We start from the raw sequence: 14,299 nt of genomic DNA on the forward strand, positions 1-14,299 counted from the left end.
GAGCTGGTTTTAGGGGAATCAGGGACGCCAGGCTTCCCACATTTAAAGTTTTAAAGAGCGTTCCAGTCCCTTCCCCTCCCCCAAGTCTCCTCCCGTCGGACGCCCAGGTGAGCTCTGGGAGCTGCCCGCAGGTGATGATAATACCAACAGAGTACCTCGCATTTGCTCCGCGACCCGACCTGTGCTAAACTCCTTGCCTCCGTAATTCTCCGCAATCCCCAATCCGAGACATCCCGGGGCCGAATTCGCCCCGCGGGCCCGGCCCCCTTTCGTGATCAAGATGCAGAGGCCCCGACGGCCTCCCAGCACCGCCCCACGTGCCGCCCCCGGCGGCTCCGCCCGGGTCCGCGCGAGAGAGACCGGGGGCGGGGCCTCGGGGAGGGGGTTCGGCCGGACTCGGTGACTACACTGGCCCAACAGACCGCCCCACTCCTGCCACCCTCCGATGGGTCCACTGTCTTTGTGCCCGTCAGTAGGGCTGTCGCTGCTGCTGCTACTGGGACCCGGACTCGGGCTCAGCTCAGGTGAGTGAGGGATGGGCCCCCTCCAAGGACCCAGGAGTTCCTGGGGCTCCTCCAATCCTCCCCAGGGTGCCAGGAGCCCTGCCTCCCCAGCCCTCCCAGGGGATCCAGGAGCCCTACAGCCCCCAGCCCTACTTTCTGTGGTCCACCCACACGTTGCTTCCCAGCTTCATGGGAGCCCTGTCCCCCCGCACCGTCCCCCCTGTCCTCCCCTAGAGCCCCTCATTCACTGCTTCCAGGGATCCAGAACTAGCTCAGTCCTCCCCCAGGGCCTCAGTGTCCTCCCCCAAAACCCTCTCCACTCACTGGCACCCTCTCCAGTGACCAGACCTCCCCATCCACCTGGCCTGGTGCCCTGTGAACTGAGCCTTCACTCCACCTGTCCCTGGGGTCTGCAGTAGGACCACCAGGGGGACACGAGAGGCTGAAAGGAGCAGGGCAAGAAGGGGCCCAGCCCTACCTGGGGTCGGGGAAGAACGCAATGTCCCCTTCTCAACCACCCCTAGACGTCACCCTTGGATAGGTCCCCTTGGCATATTACCCACAGGGACATGTGCAGACGCCACAAGCACAGAGACACACAGGCACAGGACGCCCCCAGCCTCATCTGGTCACTCAGGTGCTGGGCTCACGGACAGGCTCACACACAGACACAGGCAAAGACACCGCGAGGGAAACGCACACACCCACACATCCACACTCAAGGATACCGAGACAGCCCCATATGGACACACATACAGAGAGAAGCACACACACACAAACACACACACACCCTCAGGCCCACAGGAAGCCTGGACAGCCTTGGCACTCCCAGCAGAGGCTGTTGTGGGCAGACACAGCAAACAGCCCCCAGAATGACCTGCCCCACCTAAGCTGGCACGGAGGGAGTGTTTGCCTTGGTTACAAGTCCAGTGCTGGGTGTCCACCCATGCCTGGGTTCTCCCTAGGGCTGAGTCCAGGACCCTGAGATGCCAGAGGGTGGGTCAGGTCAGGGTGGGGAGACCTGTGGGGACAGCTTTAGGGTGTGGGTTTGGAACTGGGGTCCTGTCAGATGTGCTTATTTCTTTTTCAAGTTTTTATTTTATTTTATTTATTTTTGGCTGCACCACGTGGCACGCAGGATCTTAGTTCCCCGACCAGGGATGGAACCCACGCCCCTGCAGTGGCAGCACAGAGTCTTAACCACTGGACCGCCAGGGAAGTCCCCAGATGTGCTTAGACTGGGAGTATTCCATGGGGCTTGGTGGATCCAGGGGTCAAGGAAGCTTTTCTGAAAGCCCACTGCATACCAGGGGATCCGGAGCTGCCTGCAGCAGAGATCTGTCCAGGCTGAAGGGTCATGCCCATGAGCAGACAGTGGCACAGCATGACAAGGGCCCCTGTGGTCACATGGGGGTGAAGCAGATTCTAGAAGGAGGTGATGGGTGAGCTGGGTGAGGATGGGGTGAGGGCACTTGCAGCGTGGGGTGTATGTGACAGGCAGTTTAACTGGAGGAACAGGACATGATGAGTGGGGTCCATGAGAGAGGGTGCTGGAGCGGGGGGAGGGTCAGCTCCTGCAGGGCCTCTGATCAGTGAGGACCCTGAGCTTTACCTGGAGGGGGACGGGAGCCTGGGGAGGTTTCAAGCAGAGGTGTGGGCAACTGGGGGCAGCACTCAGGAAGTCCTGTGAGAGGAGGACGGGTCATCCAGAGAGGAAGGCAAAGCTTTTAACTCTAAACTCATTTTTACATTTTGTTTCTATTTAACTTATCTCCAGTCCCCTATATGAATACGCTGCTTTTCCCACTGAGAAAAAAACAAAATTGAGGGAATTCTCTGGTGGTCCAGTGGTTAGGACGCCGAGTTTCCATCGCTGGGGACACCACTTTTATCCCCGATCGGGGAACTAAGATCCTGCAAGCCACGCGGCAGAGCCAAAAAAAAAAAAAAAAAAACCAAAAAAAATTGAATTGAATTTTGGTTTGGACTCTTCAAAAAAGTCAGCATGATAAATTCTTGTTCCAGATAAAAAGACTTGAAACAGACATGATGATTAAAGGCAATGCAAAAATCTCCTCTGGACCCTCAGTCCTGGAGCAGTGGGCAGAGAGCGGGTTCCCAGGAATCAGGCCGACCTGGGCACGAGTTTCCGCTCAGCAGCTCACCAGCTCTGAGACCTGGGATGGGTCCTTTTGCTTCTCGTAGCCTCAGTCTCTCCATCTGTAAGTGGGAGAATAGCCACCCGTGAGACAAGGAAGTTGACAACAGATGTCGCCTATAAATTGGGGAGCACAGTGCCCGGTGCAGGGCAAGGTCCCAGTGATAGCATCTCCTTACTGTGGCTGATTGTGTATTTTGACTAAGCGCCAGAGTGGACTCATGGCCCTCACCAGAAGAAGGAGTGGCTCTGGGATTCTCTGATGCCCAGCTCACAGCAGGTTTGGAGGCCCCTTACCCCGAGCAGTGGACCCCTTGATGCCCCTAAGCTCTGTCACCCGGCAGGGCTCCCTTCCTCCTTGGGCAAGGAGGAAGGAGCACTGGATTGGGAGTCAGAAGCTCCCAGTCAGGTCAGGTTCTTGTGGGCTGTGTGACTTTAGGGTTGTCCTTCCCACCTGGGCCTCCTCTTTCTTCCATATGAGATGCAGGGGTTCCAGTCGCACCAACTATGTACTGCTATGTGTCACAGCCACATGGGGGATCCAGAAAAATGGCTGGGATGTGGCCGCAGGGCCTCCCCGTGTGGGAGGAAGCTGTGCCGGGCAGTGAAAATAAGAGATGCAAAGGGCCCTGAGCCAGAGTCTGGAGGGCAGTGGTGGGGGCAGTGGAGACCCAGGGAGAGGGAAGCCCCCGCAAAGGAGCCCGCCTTGATGGCAGGGACTCTGTTCAGCTCACTTCTGATGTCCAGTGCCCAGTACGGGCAACTGGACAGACGTTTGATGCGCGACTTGCAATCTGACTCTGTCTGGAGTTGATAAGGGCAAAGGATTGGGGATCAGGGCATTCCAGGAAGAGGGAACAGCCTATGCAAAGGCCCAGAGGTGTGAGTTGTTTCAGATGCTGTGGCTCTGTGACCTGTTTTCTCCTTCATGGCTGCCTTGAAGGTATTGATAACAATAGTTAGAGCTCGTTGTGTGCCGGGTGCTTTACATGCATGATCTCATTCCATTCCTGGGAGTGAGATCCCCTTATTCCCCTGTTTCACAGATGAGGAAACCAAGGCACAGAGAGGTTGAGCTGTCCAAGGTCACACAGCTAGGAATAAGAAGCAGGATTCAAACTGAGACAGTCATCCAGGCCCTTTACAGGCCCTTTACAGGCTGCTGCCCTTCCCCAGAGCCAGGGCAGCCCCCACCTGCAGCCTCTAACATTTGTCTCCCCCTACCCACCCCAGCTTCCCAGAGGTCACATGTGCACCGACGTGGGCTCATAGAACTGGCAGGGACTGTGCACTGTGCTGGCATCCGCACCGCCATGGCCTACATGAACTACGGCTGCTATTGTGGCCTGGGTGGCCATGGCCAGCCCAGGGATGCCATTGACTGGTGAGTGCATGCTGGGGCCAGAAGGTTCCACCCCCTGGGGTCAGGAAGGAAATATCACCTATGAGGAAATACCCAAAAACGAGTTTGGGGTTTGGGCTAGGAAGATCCCAGCACGCGGTACTACTTGCAGGCAGAGGGCATCCTGGGTAACACGGCCAATGAGACCAAACTGTGGTGCCAGCTGCCCCCCCCCACCGTCTGGCCATGGAGTGATTGATTATGTTAGCTGAAAAAAATTGCACGTCATTGATCAGACTTATTATGCATCAGAACTGTTCTGAGAACCCCTTCGAGTCCTCACAAAACCCCATTTCAGAGATGAGGAAAGTGAGGCACAGAGAGATCAACTTGCCTGGGGCCACATAGAGAGTGAGGGGTGGGAACTGGGATTTGAACCCAGGCAGCCTGGCTAGATTCACGCCCCCATCACTGCCCTCTGCTGCTGTGTGAGAAGGGCCAGTTCTGTGCGAGGCTGCGGGCTTGGATCTTGCCACGACTTCCTTTCATTTGCCCTCAGGGCCATGGCCATCCGTGGAGGCAGGTATGATGGTGATCCTCGTTTTACAGATGAGGTCCCTGAGGCTTAAAGAGACACAGCCACTCACCATTTCCACTTAGTGCTGGTGGGGGGCAGGGGCGTGGAATGTGACTGTCTCTTCCGAGCTCGGAGGATGTAGCTGTCACTGACAGGTCTTTATCCAGCCTCGTGCCTTGGAGGCTCCTGCCATGGGCCCTGCCCTCCCTCCCACACTCTGGTTGTCTAGTTCCTGCACATCTTTCCAGGTGCAGCCCAGGCCTCACCTCCTCTAGGAAGCCTTCCCTGAAGCCCAGCTGGGCCTGGCACTTCTCTGGCTCCCAGAAGCCCCTCTCCTTACCCCACATCTCGCCACACACGTGGCACCTGGTGGCTTGTCTGCCTCTCCCCGCCAGACTGGGAGCTCCTTGAGGGCAGAGTGGAATCTGGCTGACATCTCCCTGCCAGACCCTACTGAGGGGTCAGCGCAGGGTGGGGCTGCTGGCTGGATGGAAGCAAGAGCAGTGGATGATTGCACGATGGACAAGTTTACAGACATTGGTGGGTGCTTCTCAGGGAATTTGTATGTTATTATTATCATTACTATTGCTTTCGAGGTGCTCTTACGTGGCAGGCTGGACACTGGTGACACCGTGGGGAGCAGGACAGAAATGGCCCCGCCCTCACAGAGGTCTTGGTCAGGGAGGACAGCTGCTAATCAGTCTTCTCCCTAATTAGGGTCGCATCAAAAACCTGCCCAGAGGGAAGGAACCTGGGCTTAGGAGAGGGTGTGATCAGGAGACTGTCAGAGCCTGGGGAGATGTGGGATCTGGATGGCATCCTGGGGGTGGGGCGGGTACTCAGGCTGAGACCTAGAGCAGGAAGAGGGGGCATGAAGTTCTCCCAGGCAGGGGGCAGAGTGTGGGCAAAGTCAGGAGATGGGGAGGGTGTGGCTCGCTCCAGGAACAGAGAAGAGACCACTGTGGCTGGAGCTCGGAGACTCAGAGAGTGAGGCAGGCAGGGGCCAGGCTCGAGTGTGGCAGAGGGATGGAGGCAGCGCAGGATACACTGAGGTCGGTGGAATTATTTCCCAAGATGGGGATTCTCAGGGAGAAGGCTTGGACCAGAAGATGCTGTCACCCTTTGGGTCCTCACTCACCCGAAGTCCTGGCACAGGAGGATGGCCAAGAGAGCATCCCTGCCTTCACCCACCCAGCGGTCTGCCTGTCTGCCACCCACAGGTGCTGTCATTCCCACGACTGCTGCTACAAACGTGCCGAGGTTGCTGGCTGCAGTCCCAAGATGGAGCGCTATTCCTGGCAGTGTGTCAATCAGCACATCCTGTGTGGTGAGTTCCCAGCATCAGACCCGGTAGCAACCACTGGCTGGAGCATAGAGGGACTTCCAAGTATAGGCAGGGCCCATCTCTCCCCATCTGCCCCAGTCTCCACTGTGCCCTATTGTCTGCCTGACATTGAGGCCAAGTGTCAATTACTATGGCTCATTTCTCCTGTGCTGTTGATTTTGTTATGGAAAAGGAATATTTCTATCAGACCCAGGAAAACAGAAGGTAGGTCAAAAGGCTGAATGCTTCAAGAAAAATGGGAATGGTGAGCCCATTTATTTGTCAAAATGAGGAGTACACCTGGGTCTGATGTATCCCCTTTGCTTCTTCGCTCATTAGCACTGCCTGCCCCAGGGGATGTCTGAGTTTGCAAACCCTGGCCTCTGGCCAACAGCTTAGTCCGTGATTCAGATTCTGTGACGTTGCCAAGCCTTGATCTCTCAGGGCCTCAGTTTCCTCATTGGTAAACTGGGGGCGGAAATCAAGCCGGCCTATTGTAAGGATGAAGTGACAGTGTCACTGTGCTTCATGCCTAGTAGATGTCATTAATGTCTGGTGAAGAAATGACCCAACACAGAACCTCCGGTGAAGATGACCAGGCACTATTTCACTGAGCACAGGATTTGGGGAAGGACAAGAAGACAGTTCTGTGTAACCCTGAACCCCCCAAAAGAAAGTAATTTCTCTTTCAATTTTCTTTTAATCCTTCTAATTTTGTGAAATTAGGAGAAAGTCTCAGTTCAGTGTTACGTTAGCTGAAACATCCCTGGGTCACTTGCTGGTCCTTTTTAACCAAGAGAGTAGGTTTCTGGCTTATAACGTTATTCAAAAACCATTCTATTCCTAAATTTAATTCTGGCCTTAAAAAAATTCTTCATTATCTATCTATCTGTTTATCTCTCTATCTACCTATCATCTATCTTTAACCACAAGCAGCGTGTATTTAATGAGGATAATTATAACATAATCTGATATCACTGTACATTTTACATGACCGGCCACTTCTTTTTTTTAAAAACTATTGTTAACTTGCTCCATATCATTTTATTTATTTGTTTGTTTGTTTATTTATTTATGGCTGCATTGGGTCTTCATTGCTGCACGCGGGCTTTCTCTAGTTGCGGTGAGTGGGGGCTACTCTTTGTTGCGGTGCGCAGGCTTCTCATTGTCGTGGCTTCTCTAGTTGCAGAGCACGGGCTCTAGGTGCCCAGGCTTCAGTAGTTGTGGCTCGTGGGCTCTAGAGCGCAGGCTCAGTTGTTGTGGCGCATGGGCTTAGTTGCTCCGCGGCATGTGGGATCTTCCTGGGCCAGGGCTTGAACCCGTGTCCCCTGCATTGGCAGGCGGATTCTTAACCTCTGCGCCACCAGGGAAGCCCAGTCTTGGTACTCTTGTTGAAAATCACTTGGCTCTTAGATCAGTGATGTCTCTGAGCCTGTTTCCTTACCTGGAAGATGGGTGTTGCAAAGATGGAAGAAGTTTTATAACGTGATAACCAAATTGGATGGAAGTTGTCACTTTCTTCCCTACCCTCTTCTCCATCCCTCATCCTCATCTGAACCTCTCTCTGACCCCCACTACCTCCACCTGAGAGAACTGAGGATCTGGTGTGATTCTCCACTAAAACCCCAGCTCCTGCAGACTTGTTCTCCTCTAGAGGGAAGGAGGCTATCCTAAGGGTTACGTAGAAAGATGTTCTTAGATATGCATGGATTCGCAGCTGTATCCTCTGAGTCTGAATTAGGAGTTGGCACAGAGCAAAACTGAATTAATATGGAGACATAACATCAAGGACTGAAAATGCCCCAGACATCATCTCATCCAACCCTCTCACTGAGAATTGGGTAAAATGAAGCCCAGGGAAAGAAGTGACTTGCTTAACATAGTGGTGATAAGCCCACTTCTGGGCATATTCCCTGTCCCCAAACTGCCCCCTTCCACTATGGGTGGAGAGGAGAAGTGGGCCTTGAATGGGAAATGTGTTAAAGACCTTTCTCTTCTTCCTTCAATCAGTTTTACAAACCATGTAAAAATGATGTTTGTAAAATATTTATTGGTGTGTCTGCTGGTGGAGTCTGTGACTGTTTGCAGAACTGCCCTCCCTGAACCAAACGAAGAGAACCAAAATATCTATTATGCATTTTTTTTTGCTAAAAATATTCTTATTCTGTTTGGAAACATTCTGAACATAGTTGTTTGCTTAATTATAGGTGTGGCCCATTTTCCATTTATGGGCCTGACTTAAATATATATTTTTTCAATGTTAAGCATATAATAATATTTACTGGCAGGCCTTTATTTTAAACTTAACCCTTGGGAGCTAGGTTTCCTCTTCAGTTTTTATTATTCTTGAATAACATGAAGCTGTTGGGCTCCTGAGGCCATGGAGCAGTGAGACCCAGCCTTGCTTTTGAAAGGATCTTTCTTGCTCAGGGAAAAGGGTGGGAGCACAAAGGAGGCATAGGCATTGGGTCAGCTCTGTGGCCTTGGATAAGTTACTAAATCCCTCTGAGCCTCACTTTCCTCATCTGTAAAATGGGAATAATAAAACTCTGGTGTTGGGTTTGTATAAGAATCAGAAACAATGTATGGCTTTTCTGTATTCTCCCAAAAATTATTATTGAGAATCTACTCTGTGCCAGGCTCCCTGCTAGGTTTTGGGCAAAACAGAGAAGCAAGGCTCTGTGGTCTAAAAAGAGGAGAGCATTAAATAGCGTCTGTGCCAATTGTTTTTACAAGTGCTGTGTCGGAAGAGAAAGCAGTGAAGTATTATACCAACTACAACATAGATGAACCTTGAAAACGTGAAGCTCAGTAAAAAAAAGCCAGACACAAAAGGTCACCCATTGTATGATTCCATGTATATGAAATGTCCAGACTAGGCAAATCCACAGACAGAAGGCATATTTATGGTTACCAGGGACTCCGGAGAGCGGAATTGGGGAGTGACTTAATAAATATGGGGTTTCTTTTGGTCTGATAAAAATGTTTTGGAACTAGATAGAGGGGATGGTGGCAGAACATTGTGAATGTACTGAATACCACTGACTTGTCACTTTAAAGTGGTAAATTTTGTTATGGGAATTTTGCCTCAGTAAAAATGTATCCTCACCCCAGAATGCTCAGGGGTCAGAGAAGGTCTCACTGACAAGATGCCATTGAAGCAGAGACTTGGGGAATGAAGGAGTCGTGGGAAGAGGTGGTGGGAACAGCCAGTGCAAAGGCCCTGAAGTAGGGATGAATGTCTGGGTGGTTTGAGGAGGATGAGGCTGGAGTAGAGTCACCCAGGGAGAGAGTAGTAGGTGATAATAGAATGATGAGGGCCAGATCCCCCAGGCCGTTGGAGGCTTTCCTTTGAGGGAGATGGAGAGCCAGGGAGGGTTTTGAGCAGAGGAGGGACATGATCCGATCTGCATTTTAACCGTACTGCATTTTTGGCTGCTGCATAGAACATATGCTGGAGGGAGCAAGGGTGGAAGCCAGGCACCTGTATGAAGCTGTCCCAGGGATCTGGGTGAGAGGTGGCTTGGGCAGGTGGTGGCAGTGGAGATGGTGGAAGGGGGGCTTCTGGACATGTTTGGCTGGAAGGTGGAGCTGAGGGACTCGCTCATGGATGGGGGAGGGAAGGGGAACTGGCTGGAGTGTTCATGAGAGTCACCCTGTCCTTAGACAGCTGTCCTCCGGTTGCAACCCTGGAGCTTCAATGGCTCTTTCCTCAGAAGTCCCTACCCCACCAGGTCCCGTTGCTCCGAGGGTGTACGTGTCTCTGTTGTGCAGCGGCCCATGGAAATTTTACAGGCAGAAGGGCTGGCTCCTGCACCAGCTGGTTCATTTACCAATTTTTACATATTATTTTTATCTATCTATCTGTTCATCTGTCCATCTGTCTATCCATCCATTTATCCACATGCTTTTTCTGATTCAAACCTAATCCACCTTTCTTGTGAAAAATTAAAACATTCCAGAAACACTGTAATGTAGAAAGTTACACTCCATCCACCAGAGTTAACTAGCTTCTGTTAAGTTTGGCATCTTTTCCTCCAGATTTGTGCATGTGTAAACAAACAATAGCAAAAATCAGATCACACTATGTATATTTTATTATTTTTTTCACTTAATATAGTGTCTTGGACATCTTGGAACATCTAGGTCAGCCTCATTCTTTTAAAGCCAGACAATCACCTATGGCAGAGTGTCTCCATCTTGACACTTTGGACATTTGGGGCTGGACAATTCTCCAGTGAGGGGGCCGTCCTGGGCATTGTAGAGTTTAGCGGCATCCCTGGCCTCTACCAACCAGATGCCAGTAGCACCCCCAATCCCCCACGTGACAACCAAAGATGTCTCCGCACACTGCCAAATGCCCCCCGGGGGCCCCAACTGAGAATGGCCAGTGACACGAATGTACTTTATTTTGCAGAGACCATGGCTGTTCCTAAGTCTTTGTGCACTTGTGAGAGGGTTTTGTAGCATGGAGTCCTAGAACTGTTGGGTCAAATGGTGTATCTGAGGTGCCCTTAGAATTTATATGTAGAAAGGACTGGAGAGCAGCCTGAAATGGGGTTAGAGAACTTGTCCTGGATGGGTATTTACTCGGCAGGAGCATTTAAAAAATGTAAATGGTGTTTATTGTAGAGGCTGGGGAGGGGCTAAAGGGAGACCTGGTAGAGATTAGGGAGGAGGAAGGCCACCAAAGTCCCCACAAGCCACCTCCTTTCGGCACTGAGTGGTATAGGTATTTTAAGTCTAACAAATAATGTAAGCTAAACTTTGAAATAGCTGCCCTTCAAATTTGGTTAATTGAGATTGCTTTTTCCACGATGACAGCACCGTATGGCTCAAAGTAGAAGAGTTTCAAATTACAAAATGTAAAAGTTTGGTGGGAAATAAAACTCCATTGACACTACCCAGACATACATTTGATTAACCTTCTGGTGGTGGTGGTGGTGTTTTGTCTTTTTTGAGTTCATAATACATAAAAAACATAGCAGTGTGTTTTGTACCCCTTATTTTCCTCTTAAGTATAAGCTCTTTTCCATGTCATTAAAACTCTATTAAAAGAACAGATATATGTATAACTGAGTCACTTGCTGTACACCTGAAACTAACAAGATCAACTAACTAACTAAATCAACTATACTCTAATATATATATATATATATATATATATATATATATATAAAACTCTATTAAACAATCCTCTGTTACAAACTTGAATTTGTAAGGGTGGGCGAGTGCCCCGAGTTGACACCCTACTCCCTTCCTGCAGACAAGCCAGGAGGCCTGGGGTTGGGCAGAGCTGAGTTGGGGCCCAGTCCCCACACCCCTTCCTGGATTTTTCCTCTGTAAGGTTGGGGTGCCAATGGCACTGCCCTGAGAGGACTGGGTGAGATGGGGACCATAGAGCCAGCTCTTTGCCCAGTGCCTGGCTCCGCATAACTGCACAGTTAACGCCAGCTCCCATCATCCTGACTTTTTCTGTTGTTATCCATTTACTGAATTATAACCAAGGCAGTTTTTCTTTTCTGGGCCGCGCCGTGCCACATGCCTTGTGATCTTAGTTGCCTGACCAGGGATCAAACCCGGGCCCCCTGCATTGGGAGCGTCGTGTCTTACTCACTGGACCACCAGGGAAGTAAGTCCCTGGGAAGCTTAATAAATGAATTTAAGGGAGAAAGATTTTCCCTCTCAGTCCTTTGTTAGTTTTTCCAATTAGGCAAGGAGGAAGTATCAATTGCACGATAGTCTGACTGCTAGAGAGGGTAAACCTCTCTTACACTTGCTAATCTCCCTTTTTCTTTAAACCAAGACACTCCAATTTGGGGGCTCACAGCTTTCAGGTGGGCAACAGCATTTAACTAGACTTTGATATCAGGACTTTATCTTCATTGGTTTTTGTTGTTGTTTTTGCTTTCTTTGTTTTTTAGTCAGTTTCTTACATTTGTGGTATAAGATTTTGGTTTTCCATTTATGTCAGTGATAGAATTTATTTGATGCAATTTAATACCACTTAATATAATTAAATCATAATTTATTTAATAATTGACTTACTATTAGAAATAAAGGGGATTTAAAGCTAGCATCTTGAAGCTGCTATGGGTCTGAGTTTGGGAAACCCTGTGTGCAGTCATGCAGATAAACACCTTTAATCAACTCAGCTCATTACAGAGGGTCCCGGGACCCCTGCCTCCTGCTTGACATCCCCCACCCCTCCCCCGCTCATCGCTCCATCCCCTCCTGGTGCTGCCAAGCTCTTCAAGTGTTGCCCTGAGAGAAGCTGATGAATTTTCTGAGTCTCATGCTTCACCTTGCTAGGATCTCCATGGAACTTGTGCATTTTAAGAGGGGATCTTTAAAGATTAGCTGACAGCTTAAGGAGGTCAGCTGCAGCTCATAAGCACCTGCTGTATGCCCTGGATTTTACTGACTTGGTCTCTTTTCATTCTCCCAACAGCCCTTAGAAGTAGGTACTTTTAGTATCCTCATGTGGCCCCTGTGGAAACAGCCTGGGAAGGATGAAGTGATGTGCCCAAAGGAACTATATCCATGGCCAAGCTGGCTACCTCCAGAGTTCATGCTTCACTGTGCCTCTGGAAGAAATTTGGCAAGATTTAATAGTGGGTGTTTTTTTTCCCCCCATTTTGTGGAAAATTAAAAACCCACAGTCAAAGGCAGATGACATATCCATAGCTGTTATACCTTCTAAATTAATAAGATACAACTTGAAGATCACAAAATCTTTCCAACCTAAAGGAATGACTCTCTAGCAGTGGAATTCCCAAGGCAGAAGGAGATTTATCTTTGGGTGGCAACCTTTGCACCTCTGTATAAGGTAGGCCCAGGATGGAAGGAAGAGATGGAATATATGATTGTTACCTAAAACAAACTATTTTCTTATTCAGTATCATGTCATGTGCATATAATGACATTTTACTTCTTCTTTTCCAATTTGGATACCTTTTATTTCTTTTTCTTGTCTGATTGCTGTGGCTAGGACTTCCAATACTATGTTGAATAGAAGTGGCAAGAGTGGGCATCCTTGTCATGTTCTAGATTTCAGAGGGAAGTCTTTTAGCTTTTCACCATTGAGTATTATGTTGGCTATGGGAACAAACTGTTCTCTTGAAGGAGCATCTGAAAGAGACCTGGAGAGAAAAGGCAGAGAAATGCAGGTAGAACCAACATTGATGGAGTTACACGCGTAGGGCCAAGCCCCTGCCGGGCACTTTACATAGGCTTTCTCACCCATGCTTCCCAATAAACCTGCAAAGCGGATGGTGCCCCCATCTACATGAGGACTTGGCTCAGAAAGTTTAGGTAAGACCACACAGCTAGGAACTAGCAGAGAAGGCATTCTGAAAAAAAAAAGCCTGGATGGTTCCCAGGCACCTACTGCTTATCTAAATGGATCCTTATATGCACTAGTGTAATACTGACGCAGAAGAGAAGCTAAAAGGGCATATGGACTTTGGACTTCCTCTCTGAAAACACTCCCCTGGCAATTTCAATTTCGTTTTCTGTAAAATGGGCTGAACATCACCTCCCTCGGGAGTTATGACGAGAGAGATAATGTGGTGAACTGTCAAAGTGTCACCCAGATGCAATTTATGCCCTTCCTTGTCCCCAGCTTTACTGGCTTCCCTTGCATTTATCTTCAAGTCTCTCCAAGTCCCTGCTCTAACCTCAGTTTTCCCACTTCTTCCAGGACCAGTGGAGGACAAATGCCAAGAACTCATGTGCAAGTGTGACCGGGAGATTGCTTACTGTTTAGCCAAAACGGAGTACAACTTAAAGTACCTCCTTTACCCCCGTTTCTTGTGTGGGAAGGATTCGCCCAAGTGTGACTGACTAGCATGACTTGAAATGTCTTTTTTGCACAAGGAAATAAAACTTCTTTTTGCGGATCAACAGCCTTATTCAGTTCTTTGCAGGAGGAAGCTGGGGCCAATTGTTAAAGCTGAAACCCTCATGTTTGCTTTCACTCCTGTCCCGAACTTGGGGCTGGAGCCAGTTTGGTTTCCAGCTTAATGTCAAAAGTCCCACGCCTATTTTATAAAACCACAACTTTATGACTGTATTAGGTTTGGTACCATTTGAGGTTCAACCTTTATGAAAAGAGCTGAGCCTTGTCCTCTAACCTGCTCCCGATGGCAGGTAGTCAAAAGTGAGCAAACACCTACCATGCGCTTGGCCTTGCTTTCGATTCTGGGCTGAAGCAATAAACAAAATGGCCACATGATGCCCAACCTTGTGAAGTTCAAGTCTAGTAGTTGTTAGCTCGAGTCTTCTGCCCTATCCCACTCCACCTTTAACAGTTAAAATTTATTTCCTGATTACAAAAGTAGTACCTATGCACTGCTAAAAAAAAAAATAAATAAAAAATAAAAGTAAAATTGAG

At 49.4% G+C, this 14,299-nt stretch overlaps 1 protein-coding gene across 1 annotated transcript; it reads left to right on the forward strand.

Moving 5' to 3' along the window:
* Positions 1-445: 445 nt before the first annotated feature.
* PLA2G10 (phospholipase A2 group X) lies at positions 446-13,749 on the forward strand (the record flags this gene model as incomplete). The annotated part of the gene is made up of 4 exons (XM_082857771.1): positions 446-524; positions 3,895-4,045; positions 5,801-5,907; positions 13,607-13,749. The coding sequence occupies 4 exons, from the start codon at positions 446-448 to the stop codon at positions 13,747-13,749; spliced, it is 480 nt and encodes a 159-aa protein (XP_082713897.1).
* Positions 13,750-14,299: the final 550 nt, after the last annotated feature.

This window comes from Leucopleurus acutus (assembly GCF_964270905.1).
Source record: "Leucopleurus acutus genome assembly, chromosome: 16".
Lineage (NCBI taxonomy): Eukaryota > Metazoa > Chordata > Mammalia > Artiodactyla > Delphinidae > Leucopleurus > Leucopleurus acutus.